The sequence below is a fragment of the Rhinopithecus bieti genome, unplaced genomic scaffold, assembly GCF_001698545.2.
Source record: "Rhinopithecus bieti isolate Rb0 unplaced genomic scaffold, ASM169854v2 scaffold_71999, whole genome shotgun sequence".
Lineage (NCBI taxonomy): Eukaryota > Metazoa > Chordata > Mammalia > Primates > Cercopithecidae > Rhinopithecus > Rhinopithecus bieti.
In genome coordinates this window covers 456,466-477,220 of record NW_016826903.1, presented here as the reverse complement: position 1 = coordinate 477,220, position 20,755 = coordinate 456,466, and the positions used below count along the sequence as shown (strand labels likewise).

The 20,755-nt window shown below is 33.6% G+C and overlaps 1 protein-coding gene across 1 annotated transcript in view; it reads left to right on the top strand.

Moving 5' to 3' along the window:
- DEUP1 (deuterosome assembly protein 1) overlaps nucleotides 1–20,755 on the top strand; it is a 101,473-nt gene that overhangs the window by 68,360 nt on the left and 12,358 nt on the right. The window contains 3 exon segments of the mRNA XM_017863699.1: nucleotides 1,237–1,450; nucleotides 3,028–3,114; nucleotides 15,726–15,922. Of these exon segments, the coding sequence (XP_017719188.1) occupies nucleotides 1,237–1,450; nucleotides 3,028–3,114; nucleotides 15,726–15,922 (498 nt within the window).

Sequence of the window (20,755 nt, the reverse complement as noted above, 5' to 3'; positions counted from 1 at the left end):
GAACGCACGTGCCACCACACCTAGCTAATGTTTTTACTTTTTGTAGAGCATCTCTATGTTCTATTTTTTTCTATGCCCTTTTTTTTCTTTTCTTTTCTTTCTTTTTTTTTTTTTTTTTTTTTGAGACACGGTTTTGAGACAGGGTCTTGCTCTGTTGCCCAGGCTGGAGTGCAGTAGCGTGATCTCAGCCCACTGTACTGCAACCGCTGCCTCCCGGGTTCCAGGCATCCTTCCCACCTCAGCTTGCCACACACCACCACGCCCGGCTAGAGCATCTCTATCTTCTAACTGGCATTCATTCATCCTTTAGTTTTGGGTCTGATGATCCTTCCTCTGGGAATCCTATCCTGACATCCCTAGGCTGGGTTACACACACTGCCACTACATACTGCTGACACTGATTGCTACACTGTGCTGTAATTGTCTATTTTTCTGTTTCCTCCAGTGGACTATGATTTTTTTTAGATGGATGATTATGTACTTTAAGTCTCAAGGATTGGAAACAGTAAGTGGTTTCTAGAAAGATACTAAAAGGCTGGACCAAGACAGCAGTTGTAGGAATGGAGAGCAGAGGCAAGATTTAAAAGAGGTTGAAATAGAATGGACAGAATTCATTGCCTGACCAGGTTTGGGAGGACCAGGGTGGAGAGGAGTCAGAGACAATCCAGAGGTTTCTAACATGGAAACGTAGCCAAGATTCAGAAAATAGGAGGCTTAAGCAAGGGAAGTGATGAGTTTTCATGAAGACATTGTTTGAAATTTACTGTAATGTGATTCTGAGAAACAAATGTTTAGTTATAAACAGTACAGCCTGTTTTAGGTTTTAAAAAGTGCTGAATTTAAAGCCAGGAGTCCTAGATTCCAGTCCTAGCTTTGCCAATTATTAGCTTTATGACTTTGAGCAAATCACATAACCATTTTAAAGCCAATTTTTTTCTCCATGAAAATGCTTGATAATACTTTCTTCACCTTCCTCTCAAAGTGGTTATCAAAGTAGTATCAGTCATAGGTGATGATTTGTATACAAAAGAAAATAGAAGTGAGAAATGAAATGTTGGAATTGGAAGGAATAAAGGTAATGAGTCATTATTGTAAGTATCTGTTTTTAATTTAGCATTGATCAGAAAAGGAGGGTAAAGTGGGCCCTGACAAAGTTTTAGAATATAGGAGGGCTGAACATGGCCAGTAAAAATTTTAAGCTATTCTATAAACAAAAGGATTCGATAATATTTCCAGTCTCTATCTGCTGCAGATAAGAAGCCAACTCCAACAGGAGGAAGAGTACCATAACTCTGAGCAGGAAAGAATGAGGAATGAAATCTCTGATCTAACAGAAGAGCTTCATCAGAAGGAGATCACTATAGCAACTGTCACGAAGAAAGCTGCCCTTCTGGAAAAACAGTTAAAAATGGAATTAGAAATAAAAGAAAAAATGTTAGCAAAAGAACAGGTATGCAAACAGGCAGAACAGCACTTGTCTAGGGCACACTCTTGCTCAGTGCCAATTGGAGCCTTCATTATTGACTAATGAAAACATTGCATTTCTTGGTATTATTTCTGAGACTAGCTTCACAGAAATGCTTTGTGGTGTTACATAAATAAAACCTTGGAGAGATAACACAAAGTGTCACCAACAAAAAGCACTAGGGCAATGACAGTGCAAGACAATTTCTTTGAATCTCATCTTTCCATTTTCTTGTAACCTATATTCTGATCACCTCCCACAGTACACTCTAATCAAATATTTCTTTCTGAGTATTTTTGTCTGTATTTCTCTTCCATTAACATTTTATCTTTAAAAGAAGTCTCTATTCCATCTCTTCTTCAACACTTCCCACCCCTCCCCACATTTCATGTATTTCTTTTAGGCTTTTTACAAATGGATGTTGAAACATGAAGATTAGTTCATATTTACTGAACATACAGTCAATGCACAGCATGGTGCATGGGGAAAAACAGCAATTGTAACATTCTTCTGTTGAAATACTACAAGTAATGTCTACATCCTTCTTTTCCTTCCTGCCTATTTTTTAAATTCCCTCCATCCCTTACTCATGATCAAATGGATGGCCTACTATTGAAAGCACAGGGTTTATCTGCCTTTTACCCCAAATCTAAAGGTTTTGACAGCATCATTTAATAATTTTCTAGGTATATGAGGGTCACTTCACAAATAGCACACTTAAAATCATGTGAATTATGAAAACCGAAAAGATTTAGCCTGTGCCCAGTTGTAAGCCTTAAACCGTGATTTATTGGTACAGTACACAGGAAAACAGCACAGATGGGAAAATCACTTTGGTTGTACCTGTAGAGGGAGGGATATTTTACAGGTGTTAACAGTGATCTGGGTTGTTGGATTATGAATAATTTTATTTTCACCTTTATATTTTGTACATTTTCTAGGTTTTGCCACTGAGCATATAATTAGTAAGTTACAAAAGTAAATCTTTTTAAGGCAGGTGTTTTATACAGAAATGAGTCCTAGAGAAATAAAAGGACAGATACTATATCCAAGTCTTGTCAAGTAGAATAAATCAGGGAAAGATAAAATAAATTGAGAGACAAAATGAAGTAGTCACTAAAAAAGATGGAACTTTGGCAGAAAAATCAGAAAGAACAAAATTAAACATGAAAGTTATGTATTGCCTATTGTAAAATTAATCAGGTGTTTAATAAATTTAATGGACAGTTATTCAAACATGTTTTAACATGTGCTTTTCTGGTGACAATTTGCATACAATAGAAAATAGAAACCAGAAATTGAATTTTGGGATTAGAGGACAAAAGTAAATGAATCATTAGTGAAAGTATATGTTTGTAGTTTAGCATTGATCAGAAAAAGACATAAAGTGGTGCCTGCCAAAGATACAAGAACTAAATCAGAATACTTGAATGTTATTGATTATACTGAAGAAGTGTTTCCCTTCATTACACTTAGAAAATATTTATATTCGCAAAACAAAGTTTTAATAGAATGAGTTTTTATTACAAATTTTACATTTACCTTTTATCTGCTAATTTCAGATCTCAGATATGAAATATAAAGCTGTCAGAACTGAAAACACACATCTAAAAGGAATGATGGGAGATTTAGACCCTGGACGATACATGGTAATATGCTGACATCATTCAATAAATTGAACAAAGAGATTACTGAATTGGTCACAATTAACCCAGACATCATTTATTGAGCACTTGCTATGTGTTAGACACGAAGGAGTTGGGTGGTAAATTATCTTGCACTTCAGCTGAGGTTACTTTTATCCTCAGGCTAGAACACTGGAATGTCTGATTTTCTCCCTTGTTCTTTGGTTGGATTGGGCTCAATTCTGATCATTTCCCTCAAATATGCCAAGCATGCTATTTCCTTCTTTTGTTCTTGCTGTTGCCTTTGAAATCCTACATCCTACATGGCCTGATTCAAGTGCCAATCATCCCCCAACAAAGCCACCCCTGAAACCCCAGTCAGAATGAATACCACATTTAGTTTGTATTTTGTTCTGACTTGTTTTGTTGCTTGTCACTTTCCCAGTGGATGGCAAGCAGGGAACCATGTCTTATTGGTGTTTGTTTCACCAGTACCTCACATCTTCAGGCATAAAGTAAGTGTTCAATGAGTGTTGGCTGATTGAAAAGAGGGAGAAATGAATGAATTACTGAGGATAAGGACTTCTGGTTTTAACCAATGGCTCTATAGGTTTACACAAAGGAACTCAAACAGGCTCTGTTTATCTCCTTTTTTTTTTTTTTTTTTTAAGGTGGAATATCGCTCTGACGCCCAGGCCAGAGTGCAATGGCGCAATCTCGGCTTACTGTAAGCTCTGCCTCCTGGGTTCACGCCTTTCTCCTGCCTCATCCTCCCTAGTAGCTGGGACCACAGGTGCCCACCATCACACCTGGCTAATTTTTTTTTTCTGTATTTTTAGTAGAGACGGGGTTTCACCGCATTAGCCAGGATAGTCTCAATCTCCCGACCTTGTGATCCACCCACCTTGGCCTCCCAAAGTGCTGGGATTACAGGCGTGAGCCACCAGGCCTGGCCTGTGCATCTCCTTTCAATTGTTTAATGTAACAATAGAAAGTTGATCTTTATATGAGAATTTTTATTTATTGAATGAATGAAATATTGTTAACTTGTTATCATTTATTTGCTCTGAGGAAATTCTAAGATAATTTTCTACCATATGAGGAATGGAAAGGATAAGAGATGAAAATGGTAATTACTTAATCAGGCCTCAGTTTCCTCAGCTATAAAATGAGGGAGTTGAATTAGGCATTCTCCGTTGGCCTTCCTTAAGCTATCATACTATATTTCTGTGATATTATGTACTTGTTCTCATAATGGTCCATATTCTAGCATTGAAAGAGTAGAAACGTTCTGGAAGCATTCTGTCTTCTTCTTTGGGCATGGTTAATGGATCCTGTGGTTGGAGTACAGATGAATAAAAAGTAAGGCATAAGTGATTTTCCTATTTGTTACATTGAAAAAACTGTGTGTCATCTATGACACTTTTGTTTCTAAATGCTGAACACACAAAAAGTTAAATCAGATCCTGACTCCGTGAGTGCCTTTTTCACTCACAAAATGGTATTTGTGTTTTTTTTTTACATTTCAGTCTGAATGTTTTAAAGTGTAAATTCTGGGTTATCACAGCCCCACTGAGCGTGCCTAATTCGGGCTCCTTTAGGAGTTTGACTTTGTTCACCTTTTTGTGTTTTTAAGAAATAGCAGACACAGAGATGTATAAAGAAGCTTATGATCCACAACCCTATCCCAATCCAAAGATATCCAGTGCTAACGAATTAGTGTTTGTGGTAGCATTCTGTAACTTTTCCTTGCATATGCACACATAAGGAGGAGATGGGTTGAATGTTCTTTTACAGAAATAAATGTACAATATATGCATTATTCCAAAACTGCCTTTTGACAGTCCATGAACATCTCTACAAATCAGTAAACATCCTTTTATTTTTCTAATTTCTTAGAAAAAATATATGTTCATATAAGATATACACAATTTTTTACAAATTTAATCGTAACTCACATAAGGGCAATTTTAGTGTAGTCATTTTGTTGTTGCTGCTTGCTTTACTCCTCCCTCTTTCCTCCAAACATCTACACACATTATACCCCCTCCTCTAGATGATACATGTTAACTACTTGGTATGTATTATTTTAAACTTTTTCATATATATATATATACACATATAGTCATATAGTTCCTATTTGGGGATTTTATCATCTTTTTAAAGTTGAATCATAACACATACTTCTCTGTGTCTTGTTTTTGTTCACTCAACAGTATCCCTTGGAATCTTTCCAAGTTAACTAATTTAAGTCTATTTTATTTATATAATAGCTTGATAATATTCCATGGTGTGTATCAAAATTTATTAAATGATTTTTATAGTTATTTCAGGTATAATTTATTCAACTCTGTTTCCAGAGTTTTGCCTGATGAACAATACTGTAAGAAAAATCCTTATACATACACCTTGGAATAGCCTTCCTAGGAGTAAAATTGCTAATTCAAAGGATATGTTTGTTTTAATTTCAATAGCTATTGTTAAATCATATGTCTACCATCTCTGTATGAGAGTACTTTTTAACATTTCATTCTTGTAGGCAATAGGTGTTATTGGTCTTTTTAATTTTTGTCATTCTGATGGTTATAAAGTAATTTCTCAATAGGTCTTTAATTTGCATTTCCCTGACTTACCAGGTGAACATATTTTTGTATATTTATTGACAATGTGTACCAATATGAATTAGAAATATCCTTTGCCCATTTTTCTGTTGGCTTATTTGTCTTTTTTGTGCCATTTTTTTTTTTTTTTTTGAGTTGGAGTCTCACTCTGTCACCCAGGCTGGAGTGCAGTGGTGCAATCTTGGCTCACTGCAGACTCCACCTCCTGGGTTCAAGCAATTCTCCTGCCTCAGCCTCCCAAGTAGCTGGGATTACAGGCACCATGCCCAGCTCACTTTTATATATTTTCAGTAGAGACAGGGTGGCCAGGTTGGTCTTGAACTCCTGACCTCAAGTGATCTGCCAGCCTTGGCCTCCCGAAGTGCTGGGATTACAGGTGCGAGCCACTGCGCCCACCCTCATATCAATTTTTAACAATGCTTTTCCAAATCTGTTGTTTGTAATTTTATGACTTTTTTTGGCCATGCAAAATGCCTTAAACTTCTACTTGATCTGTTTATAGCTTCTGAGTTTCCTTCTTTGACTAACAGTTCTCCCTTCTAGATATATATAGCGTCAGATTTTTTTCAAAGATTATTATATCTGTCATCCAAGTCTTTAATCCATTTATTTTGCATGGGATATAAAATGGAAACCAAATTTAAATTTTTATGTAACCATTAAGCTCAATTTATTTAGTTTATCCTGGTAATTTCCTGTTGGATCCTATTTGGAATTGAATTAAGTTTATAGATTAACTTTGATTTGGCATTTTCATTATAGTAAATTTTTCCATCCGAGAATGGCTTTCCATTTCTTCATATTTTATGTTTTTCAATAAGATCTTACTATTTTCTTTGTATAGGTTATGTCCTTTTCTTTTAAAATGTATTCCTAGGTGTTTTTTAAAGATGAGTTTGCTGTTAAAATAAAAAAATAAAATAAACAACAAAATTTATTCCCAAGTGTTTTGCAATTTTTAGCACTGTTATGAATAAAATATTTTCCTTTTTCAATATCTTGGAACTTACTGTTAATATAGAAAAATACAAATTATCTTATTAATTTAAGTAGACTTTTTACTAGAGGTTTCTTAGGGTTTTCTGAGACACAAAATCATATCAACAAAAATAGTCGTATCTCTTTTCCACTGCCGATAGTAAGTTTTTTCTTTTTGATCATATACCATTTGCTAAAACCTCCAAGAAAATGTTAAATAATTATAGTGCTTGATGGAAATTTTCTAGTTTTGATTTTAAGTGATGTGCTTTTAGAGTTTTGCTGTTTCATATATTTGTTCTTAATTTATGGTCTTAGTTATATCTTTTTCTATTTTACTTAGAGTTGTTATTAAGAATTGCTGCTGGTTTTATCAAATGCCTTTTTAGGAAATATGACATTATGTGGGTTTTGTTTTTTAATTTATTGATGTGTAATAGACTATGGTTAACAGATTCCCCAATATTGATCCACCTTTGAATTTTGGAATAAACCTTTTAGTCATTGTCTTAGTTTGATAGGGCTATTGTAACAAAGTACCAAAAGCTGGCTGGCTTGAAACAACAGAAATTTATTGTCTCACAGTTCTAGAGGCTTGAAGTCCAAATTCAAGGTGTCAGCAGGACTATGCTCCCTCTGAAACCTGTAGAAGAGAATGCTTCATTACCTCTTCCTGAATTCTGGTGGTTTGCCAACAATCGTTGGCATTCCTTGACTTGTAGATACATCAGCCCAATCCTCTGTCTTCATATGGCATTCTCCCTATACCTCTGTCTTCACATGGGCATCTTCTTCCTGTGCTTCTTCCCATCATCCCCTCTCCTTGTGTGTCTGTTTCTGTGCCCAAATTTTCCCATTTTATAGGATGCTAGTCCTATTGGATTGGGGCCCACCCTAGTGACCTCATTTTTTCTCTGTAAAGACCCTGTTTTCAAATAAGGTCACATTCTGAGGTACCAAGGGTTAAGATTTCAACATGTCTTTTTGGGAGTAGCACAACTAAACTTATAATAGCCATATCTTAGCAATTTTGATATAGTATCGGATTCCATGTGATAATATTTTATTTAGAAACGAAGATCTGCAGATCTCCAGTTTCAAAACGGTGGCATAAAAGCAAACTGGCTTCATTCCCCCCACAGAATACCAAAAACAAATATGCAAATAAAGGCTATATATGACAAATGTACAGCTAACATCACACTAAATGGGGAAGAATTGAAAGCCCTTCCTCTAAGATCTGGAACAAGATAAGGATGCCCACTTTCACCACTTTTATTCAGCATAATACTCGAAGTCCTGACCAGAGCAATTAGGCAAGAGAAAGACACAAACGGGCATCCAAATTGGAAAGGAAGAAGTCAAATGAACCCTGTTCACAGATGATATGATCTTATGCTTAGAAAACCCTAAAGACTCCACCAAAAAAACTGTTAGAATTGATAAACAAATTCAGTAAAGTTTCAGTATATAAAAACATACCAAAATAAGTAACATTTTTATACGTCAATAGTGGATAATCTGAAAAAGAAATCAAGAAAGCAATCTCACTTACAATAATTACAAAGAATATGAAATACCTAAGAATCAATTTAACCAAAGAAGTGAAAGATATATACAAGGAAAACTATATATTTCTGATGAAAGAAATTGAAGAGGACAAAAAAAAAATGGAAAGATATTCCATTCTCGTGTATTGGAAGACTTAATATTATTAAAATGATAATACTACCCACAGCAATGTACAGATTCAGTGTGATCCCTTCAAAGTACCAATGACATTCTTCAAAGAAATAGAAAAAAAACTATCCTAAAATTTATATGCAAAAACAGAAGACCCTGAATAGCCAAAGAAACCCTAAGTAGAAAGAACAAAGATGGAGACAGTATACTACCTGACTTCAAAATATACTACAAAGCTATAGTAACCAAAGCAACATGGTACTGGCATAAAAACAGACACATAGACAAATGGAACAGAATAGAGAACCCAGATATAAACCCATGCATTTAGAGCCAACGAATCTTCGATAGCCACAGTGAGATACCACTTCACACCTACTAGAATGACTAAAATTCGATATATTGAAAATAATGTATTTTCAAGAATATACAATAGGGAAAGGGTAGCCTCTTCAATAAATAGTGCTGGAAAAACTGGTAATTACATGTAGAAGAATAAAACTAGACTCCTATCTCTCACCAAACAAAATCAAATAAAATTGATTAAAGACTTAAATCTAAGACCTGAAACTATGAAACTAATAAAAGAAAACATCAGGGAAATACTCCATGACTTTAATCTGAGCAAAGATTTTTTTGTGTAAGATCTAAAATACAGGCAATCAAAGGAAAATAGGTAAGTGGCATAATATCAAGCTGAAAAGCTTCTGCACAGCAAAGAAAAGAATCAACAAAGTGAAAAGATGACCCACAGAATGCAAGAAAATATTTGCAAACTATCCATATGACAAGGAATTAATAGCTAAAATATATAAGGAGCTCAAACAACTCAATAGTTAAAAAATAATAATAATAATTTGATTTAATAATGGCCAAAAGATCTGAATAGACATTTTTCAAAAGAATACATACAAATGGCCAACAGATATATGAAAAAAAAGTTCAGTATCACTAATCATCAGAGAAATGCAAATCAAAACCACAATCAGATATCATCACATCCCAGTTAAAATGACTTTTATTTAAACAGACAGATAATAGTGGATACTGGCAAGGATCTCGAAGAAGGGCAACCCTCATATGCTGTTGGTGGGAATGTAAATTAGTATAGCACCTATGGATAACTATACGTATAAAGTTTCCTCAAAAAACTAAAACTAGAACTATGATATGGTCCAGTAATTCCACTACTGGGTATATATCCAAAAGAAAGGAATCAATATATCAAAGAGATACCTGCACTCCTATGTTTATTACAGCATTATTTTCAATAGCCAAAATGTAGAATCAACCTAAGTGCTTATCAGTGGACGAATGGATAAAGAAATGTGGTATATATACACAGTGGAATATTATTCAGCCAGAAAAAAAAAGAATGAAATCCTGTCATTTGTAGCAACGTGGATGAAACTGCTGGAGGTCATTATGTTAAGTGAAATAAGCCAAGCACAGAAAGACAAATATTGCATGTTCTTACTCATATGTGGGAGCTGAAAACGTGGATCTCATGAAGACAGAAAGTAAATTGGTGGTTACCAGAAGCTAGGAAGGATAGGGAGGAAGGGAGAATGAAGAGAAGTTGGTTAATGGGTACAAGTATACTGTTTGGAAATGTTACCTCTTGTTCAGCACTAGGTCATATATATGTATACATAGATGTATGATCTATTATACATTTTGAAATAGCCAAAAGAGAATAATTTTGTTTCTAGCATAAAGAAAAGACAAATATTTAAGGTGATGATACCTCAAGTACACTGATTTGATCTCTACATATTATTTAAATGTACTAATTTATTCTATGTACTCTGAAAATACATCTATTGTGGATCAATAAAAGAAGAATTTAAAATCTGTGTGTATAAATGAGATTTGTATATGGTTATTTTTCTACTTGTTTTAAGGTTATATTGTATTTATAATATAAGCTGAGAACTTTATGAGTTGTTTAGAATAGTTTAAGTAATATTGGAAGTACCAGTTCTTTAAAGGTTAGAAAGAATTTAGCTGTGAAACTGGACCTGGTAAAGCTTCAATTATTTTTCCACTCTCTTTTCGAGTACTTGCTATATCCAAGTTTCACTACTACTTCTTAGTAATACTTCTTAGGTTATTTTGGTAATTTGTATTTTTCTAGGAAATCAATTTCAACTTGTTTTATTATTACCAAAGGTAGTAATGTCCTACAATTTTTTCATCTCTTCTATATTCTGTTTATAATTCCTTTCTTATTCCTAAGCTTGTATAGTTTAGCATGCTCTCTATTTTTTGTTTTAACTCTGGACTCACAAGTGATTTTTTTTTAGTATTTAAAAATACTGACTTTTGATTTATTATTATTTTCATACATTTTTCTTAATTTATATTGTTTTTAGTTTTATAATTTAATTTTCTCTTCCTGCTGTTTTATTTGGTTATACTTTCTTAATGAAGAAAATTTCTTGAAATGAAGAAAACTTTATCATATCTATTATGTATTAAAATTTCATAATTAGGAAAAAATCCATAATTAGATAGTTAATTCTTTCTGAAATAATTGGAATGCATAAATATAGAATTAAATAATTGGTGCTGAAATTTTGCCTCAGGATATTTACATCATTATTTTGTCTTCTAAAATATGTGCTATTTGGGAAATATTAAAATAATAACTTTTTCCTTTCTACAAGGAAATTACTGATCTTCAGGTTGGTTATTTCTAACCAAATATAGCTTTGAGAATCTTTCTGCTTGACAATCTATGAAGCTCCCTGCTCATTTCCACTTAGGGAATGAAAGTTTACCACAGGCAGTCACCCAGTTCTAGGAATGCAGCTCCCATTTGGGGAATGTACTGACGGGACTAACTACCTGGTATCTAAGGTTTTCTGGGTCTCAGTGAGGAACGTAGAATAGCGGAGAAAAGTGAAGGGTTTTCTCTTATTCTACTCTTGGGTAGCTAACAAATAATCAAGCTTATCGTGGTAGGTTTTTTAATGCCTTATTTACTTAGTCCTATAATTGTATTATTAAGTTTTCTTTTATTTAAGAAAGTTATAATAAAATCATATTTAATTAGAACTCAGAATCTGTGGTAATTTTAATTTGCAGCCGGGCGTGGTGGCTCAAGCCTGTAATCCCAGCACTTTGATAGGCCGAGGCGGGCGGATCACAAGGTCAGGAGATCAAGACCATCCTGGCTAACACGGTGAAACCCCGTCTCTACTAAAAAATACAAAAAATTATCTGGGCGTGGTGACAGGCACCAGTAGTCCCAGCTACTCGGGAGGCTGAGGCAGGAGAACGGCGTGAACCCGGGAGGAAGAGCTTGCAGTGAATGGAGATCCGGCCACTGCACTCCAGCCTGGGAGACAGAGCTAGACTCCAGCTCAAAAAAAAAAAAAAAAAAAAAAAAAGACTAATTTGCTTTTCACTATCTGTAAAGTTTTCTAAATAAAATAGTAACGTAAAAAATTAGTACCCTTACAATGATTAAAACATCCATTCACGTACTGAAAATTAACATACTAACTACAAAACATCATTAAAGCCAGTCTTTCTGTCAAAATGCTTTGTTAGCCTAATTGTTACTGTTAAATATACAAAAGTAAAAAAAAAAACATACATGCAAAATATTATTTAGACACTTCAGTAATTCAGCCAGCCTCATCCTAATTTGTTGAAGTAAATGAGCACCAGGAGGTTTTGCCATTTCAATAATAAAGAAACTGATTAAAATTATCAAACTCTAAAATTTTGAAAGAAACGAAAGTTGAGTAACAGATGGATAAAAGAATCCATCAGAAACACAAGAGGTGGGGTGGATATATTCCTGAAATCATTAGAAATGCATTTAATAAAAACAATAAATTAAATTAAATGGCTCCGAAAAAGGGTTTTGTAAAGGAAAATGTACTCTTAAATGTAAAACATGCAAATACATTACCTGTGTAATTCTTTTAGTTCATGCTCACAACACTTATTTAATTATTGTACATTTAGGAAATCGCAGGGTTTTAAAAATCGTTATTATCATTCTTAATTACTTTAAACCAACATTGGATCAAAAATAATCACAGATTAAATCTAATTTTATAGGAAATGCTTAAACAAAATTTTAACTGATCAGCAGACCATCAAGAATTCTATACTTTGGTAGATATCTTACTAAGAGTCAAATTATGAGTCTTATTCTCAACGCTTTTCAATCAGGTCTGCCCATATGATTTTTTTTCCTTATGGAGAGAAAAAATTTATAAGACCCCGCCTCCTTTATTTTTATCACAGATCTACTGTAATTTTAGAATAAGCATTCTTTCCTCTTCTAAAGCAAGAGACTACAGATTGCTCTTTTCTCTGCATTTGTATCTCTCAAAAAGAATAAATGTTGAGAAATCCTAAAGGCAAAGCTTAATAAGCAGAGAAATACCTTCAATGGCCTTCCTTTTTCAAAGAGCACCTGAGTCAGTAGCTTTAGAAGCATATAACTTTTCCTGTATTGATTTGTGGAAATGTTTGCCCTCCTGAAGCATTTTCTTCCATTCAAAAATGAGACTTTGCTACATTTTTACTAAACCTCTATAATAGGTAGTAAGTGGAAAATGTAGTAAGCAGATTTGGCCTTTGAAGCAAAAAAAGAAATATGTAAACATTTTTAATACCTAATATGTATGTATTTCTGCACTTATGTATTACTCTTGATACTAATATGATAGGATGTAAATTATTCTCAATGTGCAATTAGTCAAAAATTTTAGAAAACTTAGGATGATTTTATGGGATGCCTTTATGAAAGGCTCTCAGAGCTTTAAGCTTAGGAACTTAGTTCTAAGCTGTAATTATTTATCGTCTTATAGACTTTGAACCATAGATATTTGGAGCTTCAAAAAAGATGTTTTACTCAAGTTATTTTTGTATGCTAAAATGTTACCCTTTTGAAAACAGAACTATTGTTTAAACAGCAGCTACACAACTCATGCATATTTGAATCTGAGGACTAGAAAGAACTGTGTAAAATCATTTAGAGCATTTTCATGAGTTTTATTGTGAGAATATATCCTATTTTAAAACTTTTGTGAAAAGTTTAGATACTCCCTAGGAAACTTCTTATGTTTAATTGAAATGGCCTCAGCAATCTTTATTCTTACTCTAAACCTCTCATTTTGTAATTTAGAGGACACACTAAAATTGGGTGTCTCCTACCAGATAGTGAAACTTTGTAAGGAAGATACATTGCTCAGAATTGTGTAGAACTGGCACAATCTCGACTGTAAAATCAGTAAGATAGAATGATCTGGAATCAGACCCCAATCTATATTTAGTATATAACTTGCTGAATCATCCAACAGTGGAGAATAGATGTTTTAATCAATGTGTGATTAGAATAATTACAATAATTATTACTTTTTAGTCTTTTCTCATTTTGTACAAAATTAATCCCAAATAACTAATTAAATGTAAAATAATGAAATTATAAAACAAATAGAAGAAAATACAAGTGAATATTTATAGCTTTTAGAATGAAAAGAAAAAATATAAAAGCAAAGAAGAAGTCACAAGGGAAAAGACTGACAGATTTCATTAAATAAAATTTTAAAAAATTTCTGTATAAAATATATCACGCACTAAAATTAAAACTTAAAATCACATGGAAAACATATTCTCAACTAACTTAAGACACAGTAACTTAGGATTAGTACACCTAATGTAAAAAAAAAAAAATTCCTTCCAATTAGTAAGAAAAACACAGACACACTAATGAAAAAATAAGCTAAGGACACAAATAGACAATTGACAAAAGATAGAGTAAAATTTGCCAGGTAGCGTATATGTTCTATTTCACTAATAGCTAAATAAAAGTTACTATTTTTATCTATCAAGTTGGCAGATTTAACCAAATGGTAATGTTGAATGGTTGTGAGTGTAGTAAGACAGGCTCCTTAATACATTAGTGGTGGGAATTTATGAGATGGAAATTTATGAGATTTATAGGGGAGGAGGGTAGACACTTTTTAATCAAGGTCTTCAACAACATTCACACAATTTAACCCAGTGGTCCCAGTCCTTGGACTCCACTAGAGAAATATAGACCAAGATTTGTGTATAAGGAAATCAACACAGTGTTAATTATTTTGAAAAAAAAAAAAAACTAAATTCAACAATAGAAGAATGGTTAAATGAATTTATTTGTACCTCTACCGATGCAGTCATTAAAAATCTTATTTTTTAAGAATATACAATGTTAAAGGGAAAATACAGTTTCTAAAACTTTACTGCATTTTATACATTACAGTTTTGTAACTATAGTTACAATATTTTATACTGACTATATTTCATATTGATATTTATACAGTCTTGTACTCCATAGCAATGTTTTAGTCAACAATGGACTGCATATTAGGACAGTGGTCCCAAAAGATTATAATATTTCTATGTTTAGGTATGTTCTGATGCACAAATACTTATACAGGTTTGTAACCTAGAAACAATAGGCTTTACCTTACAGCCTAGGTGTGTAATGGGCTATACCATCTAGGTTTGTGTAGGCACACTGTATGATCACATGATGAAATCAGCTAACGTCGCATTTGTCAGAATGTATCCCCATCATTAAACAACACATGACTATATATTGATTATATTTTTCTAAGTAGCCATATGTTATAATTATATTGATATTTTATGTTGACATTGTATTTTCCATTGGTAGAAAAAAGACTAGAAAGATATAAATATAAATGTTAATAGCAGTTATCACTGAATGTTGGTAGTATGGAATATTTATTTTCTTCTTAATACCTTGTATTTTCTATAATGACATGATTTTATGTGCCCGTATATTAAAACATGCCTTATTTTAATCAGAAAAAAAATTTAGAATTTAAATGCATGTTATTTCTAGTTCCATTATTAATCAACACTAGAAGGTATAGCCTATGAACGCAAAAGAACTTGAAATCTAGCTAATTTGTTCTATTAGGTTGCTGCAAAAGTAATTGCGGTTTTGCCATTGAACGTAATGGCAAAAACCGCAATTACTTTTGCACCAACCTAAATAGATACAAAGAGTAATAATGCATAGAGTAAACCTTTTCTGTTTTGGAGCATGGGCAATATTGTATTGCCCATCCAACAGTGGGGATGATGCAATACATACATCATTGCAAATGTGTTGCGTGGCAGCTACCCCTGGGTATCTGCTTGTTGTGAGGAGATGAGGAGGTGGAAAGGAGCATTTAGAAAGTGAGCAAGAGTAGAGTCACATCACTCGGCTCAGATGAAAGGACCTTTCCAGCACAAGTCTCTAAACACACAGAAAATATGCATTACTTGTAAGGGACAGTTTATTCAATGATAGTTTATTTTATTCTCTAGAGTATGGACTTCACTAACAGGGAACATTCAAGGCATACATCTATTAATAAACTGGAATATGAGAATGAAAGGCTCCGAAATGATCTTGCAAAACTTCGTGTCAATGGAAAATCAACACGGACTAATCAAAACACCTATGAAGAAACAGGAAGATATGCCTATCAAAGCCAAATAAAAGTGGAAAAAAATGAAGAGAGGTATGCTGGCTCCATTATATAAGGGCATAAGTTTAAAAACATGTAATTAAAATTTATTTTAAAGAATTCAAATTATAAGTTTCTCTTCTGTGGTTTAAAATTTATTTTATAATGATAATGCAGTAGACTAGATACATTGCTTTATAAGAAATTGTGTCGATTTGAAAAGCGTGGAGTATTACAGTGGGCTTTAGTTTGTTACTCATCTCAGATCATTTTTGGAAGGTGGGGTGGTATACAAAACATACAGATAAGTAATTTTACTTTTGATGTCATGGGAACAGAGAAAACTAGATTTTAATATGTTAGGTATATTGTTCAAACAAAATAGAAAATATAGGAACATGTCCCTTCTCACCTACCTTCAATAACAGATACATCCATTTTTTGTTGTTTTTGGCTTTTGGGGTGTGTTTGTTTGTTTTGAGATGGAGTCTCGCTCTGTCACCCAGGCTGGAGGGCAGTGATGTGATCTCGGCTCGCTGCAACCTCTGCCTCCCGGGTTCAAGTAATTCTTATGCCTCGCCTCCCGAGTAACTGGGACTACAGGCCCCTGCCACCACACCCAGATAATTTTCGTATTTTTAGTAGAGACAAAGGTTTCACCATGTTGGCCAGGCTGGTCTTGAACTCCTGACCTCAAGTGATCCACCTCAGCCTCCCAAAGTGCTGGGATTACAGGCATGAGCCACCACACCTGGCCAACAGATACACTTTCTATTGACATTCTAGCAGTGGCAACAAATTATTGGCGATTTTGTAGGGAAGGAATCTATGAATGTATAGGTTTTCTCCAAATGAAGTGTATGGAAAATCATCATCTGCTGTCCACATTATTCCCATACTCTGTAAAAGGTCTTATTAAAATTCAAATATATCAACCATAAAATAGGCTAATTTATGCAATTTTAATAAAAGATTTATGGAGTCATAACTGTCTCTGAAAGCCTTTTACTGTTTTCCCAAACTTGGAAAATGCTGAATGAAATAAGCAAGTTTCTTTTATACAATATTTCTCAGAGCCATTAATACGTTAACTTACACTGTGAGTGTCCAACAAGGGATATGGTATGCAGCACTCCCCAGACATATTTGATATCAATTTATTGTTTAATTTCATAGTGCCAAGAAATGGTGGATTAGTAGGTCCAGACCCAACTTCATTGCAACATGTGCTCATAAGCTCATAATATTTAGCGTGAAAAACCTTATATTTTGTTGTTATACAACAGAATTAATATTTACAGCTCTGGAAAATTTTCTTAACCTTTATCACTCTCGATTTTCTGTCTGATAAGATTAATAATTGTAGGATTTTCATGAGGATTATAGGAGAAAAACTGCATACAACTTATACTTCCATAAATGTTAACCATTATTACTAACAAAATTGTTAGTATTTATAATAATATTAATATTTCTCCCACAGCTTATGGTACCTAAAAAGTATATTTTGGCAAATAGACAAATGGCTGAATCTGACATAGCCTCAAAGATACTTCTGTTGGGGAGAGGTGATGCCAGACTCACCTGGTTAAGTAAGCTCAGCTCTGCAAGTAGATAAATCCATAAATCCATGAGATATATTAAAAAAAATATGTTCAACATAAAACAGATGTTCAACATTCTTGTGGGTATAGTACACTTCCCCCCTACTTTCAGCACCTCAGCCATGTATATATTAGGATATATTGTAGCCCCATACAGGAAACAGTAACCATTTAAAAGCACCAAATGAATAACCCCTTTTCAGGTAAAGAAGCAAATGAAGGAGGACTGACTGCCACCCCTGGAAAGCATCATGGTGGGGTGCTGTGGTGGGGTGTTGGTAGTGGCAGCAGCAGCAGGATAAAAGCAGTGTAGGAAGGATGAAAGAGGTCACTGGGCATGGCCATGGGCCAGTTCTCTGGTGAATGTGTCCATGTGAAGATCTGTCCAAAGGAGTGTAATCTTGATTTTGGTGTAAGAATATATGTTCTAATATGGAATAAATAAACTTTACAGAGTACTTATGGATTCATTCTCCATTGGTCAAATTATGACTGTCATGTACTGTATATAGTTGCCTCATTGCGAGAGAAAAGCAAGCCCATGAAGACCCTATAAAGGGTCACCTGTGTATGTTAGTCACTGATCTGTATTGAGCACTCACTGGGTACAGAACACTATTTCCTATTCATGCTAGTTGGAAATAACTGAAAGCTTTAGATGGAGATACCAGGTGTTGTTATTTAAATAAAAAGACAGTTACTCTGCCTTTTATTACTTTTAGAAGGTATTTTATTGTTTGGGTTGCCCCTTTTTTCTCTTTGTCAGGTAGTACAGAATGTGTTAAAAGTGTCTAACAAAAACAAGACAGTAGGGGACACAAAAAGCAACATAAGAGGTAAAACGCTCAGCAGGAGATTATCTTAATAAGCAGTTTAGGCTGCTATTCCTGCTGCAAAGCCTTGTGTCCTGCCAATTTCATTTGTTGAAAGTTTCATTAAATTTGTTTTAATGCCTTGTCTGATTTCAGTGTTCTCCAGTGACCTGTTTTTTTTAAAAGAAACAGCATTTCAAATGTTCTGAATAAATTATTACCATGTAAAACCTACTATGGGGAAAAGTTGTTGAGATGCAAGGACATTGTGAATTCACCAGTGAAGAACTGCAAAGCAGATATCTCTCTGTTAATGTTACCAACTGAAAAATGAAATCATCTTGCTTTCCCTCACAGCACAGCTCAGTGAAGTGAAATAGTAAAAACCTATATATGTATATTTGTTAGGCATAAATTAATCAAAACACAAATTATCTTTACATATCAATGGCTAATGCAGTAAGGTCTTGTTGAAGTATTTGAGGAAGGAAAAAGCTTTTAAATAAAACTATATGAAGAAAATGTTCCACAAAATGTTAAGATCCATAGTCTAATTTTAAGGCAATTCTTGTTTTTAACTGAGGAAGATTTGTATAATACATTCTTAAAATAACCTTTTATTCACTCTGAAACAACTCGGTTTTGTTGTTTTTCACTCCTGTTCAAAGTGATACATTTTTAATGTTCACTCACTTAAAATGTGAAGCATTTTAGGATCTTCTAAAGTATTTGCTTTCCAATAAGACAGCTACTTAGCACTTTCTTAAAAAATATGAGTGAGAAGTGATTGAATCTGGTGTGGATGTTTTAAATATTGTTTTTAAAAGTTAGAGTTTTGAAGTTTCAGGATAATTTACAAGCTAATTTGGAGTAGTGGTATCCAGAGCTATTAATATGTAACTAATTTTAATGACAAATCAATTTTGTAATAAATGGAGTTTTATCTCTACATAAGACACATGCTTAAAAATGAATTTATGGTTTTAAAAGTTGTATCATGTACTAGACAGATTTTAGCAGTAAAACATTAATTATTAAAACAGCTTCAAGTCTAGCTAATAAATTAAGAGTTTCTAATACTAAAAAACCACAGTCAGCAGGTTTGTAATAACCACTCACAAGATCTCTTGTCAAGTAATGAATAGCCATCTAGAAGCCTAAAGTTGAGAACGTTTGTACCGTGGTTTTGCTCAATAAGTAGCAAAACGCAGGTTGACAGTTCTAGGCCAGGAAACAACGAGCAGTTCACGGAATAGGGAGTTTAGTGGAGTGTTGGAAGGTGAGGCTGGAAAAAGGTGAAGAAGGAATCTTGCTCCATGCTAAGAACATTATCCTATGGCCAAGGAGAATATTAATGGAGGGACAGGACTGGATGCACCTGTCCAACAAAGCTGAAAATTGTGAAGCGTTGACTCAAGTCTCAAGTGGACAGAGTTCTGCTCCCCAGCAAAACAACTGGGGCCTGCTGTCCTGGTGAAACCATGCAGCAGCCTTGGAATAGGCCTGTGGAAAAGATCATTGAACAGATCAGCTCGTGAGAGGATATTAAAATCCTTCCGCAATCATTTTTAAGATAGCTTTTAAATTGATATGTATAGCACTTTATGCAAGGTGGTTTTATGAAGTATTTGAATATCTGTATTCTTGAAGAAGAACTTGTCAGATATAAAGATGATTTAAAACAAAAGTACTTTACTTCATAATGTCGTCTTTCAATCTCTACATTTTATTGATCTTATACTAAAAAGAATGGCCCTATATAAATGTTAGTAATTAACACCATAAAACCGTATCTGTACATCCAAAGCAAAATGGATAATTAAGATAATTATTTAGATAATTTAGCACAAATAATACTTTGCTGAAATCTCTGTGAGTTAACAGAGAGGTATATATTTCTTGAATCGCTACTAATTGTTTTCACCGTGCTTTGAAGTATAGATAGTAACCTCACTCAAATTAAAAGGTTCAGCTAAAGATTATATGCAGATGTACTATTCAAATGTTATAATTCTACTTGAATTGTGAGATGTTTCATCTTATTGTGCACATCATAAACCATGTTATTTCAGTTTAATTTGCTGTTCTGTTTCCATGGTAATTATAGTTTGGGAGAATTAGTAAAAAAAAAAAGATATATCTCAAGATAAGCAAAAATGGAAAACATGTTGTGTTTGTTTCTGTGTACTAATTTACAGATGCCTCACTTAACTTTTATTGCTATTTGTATGCATAGCTTTGAAAATGTTTGTATAATTAACAAGTCTACATAAATTAGACAGTCTTTGGATAAGACTGGAGAAAATAATGTGAAAATTTTTTTGTAACTCTGTTAAACTATGAAGGCTTTGAAAAGGGCTAATCAATACCTGTGGAGAATTTGAACCATTAGTAAAAATAAATACTTTCAAATTGAAGGGATTTTCGTTTTGATGGTCTTTGATGATTTTTTTTTTTTTTTTTTTTTTTTT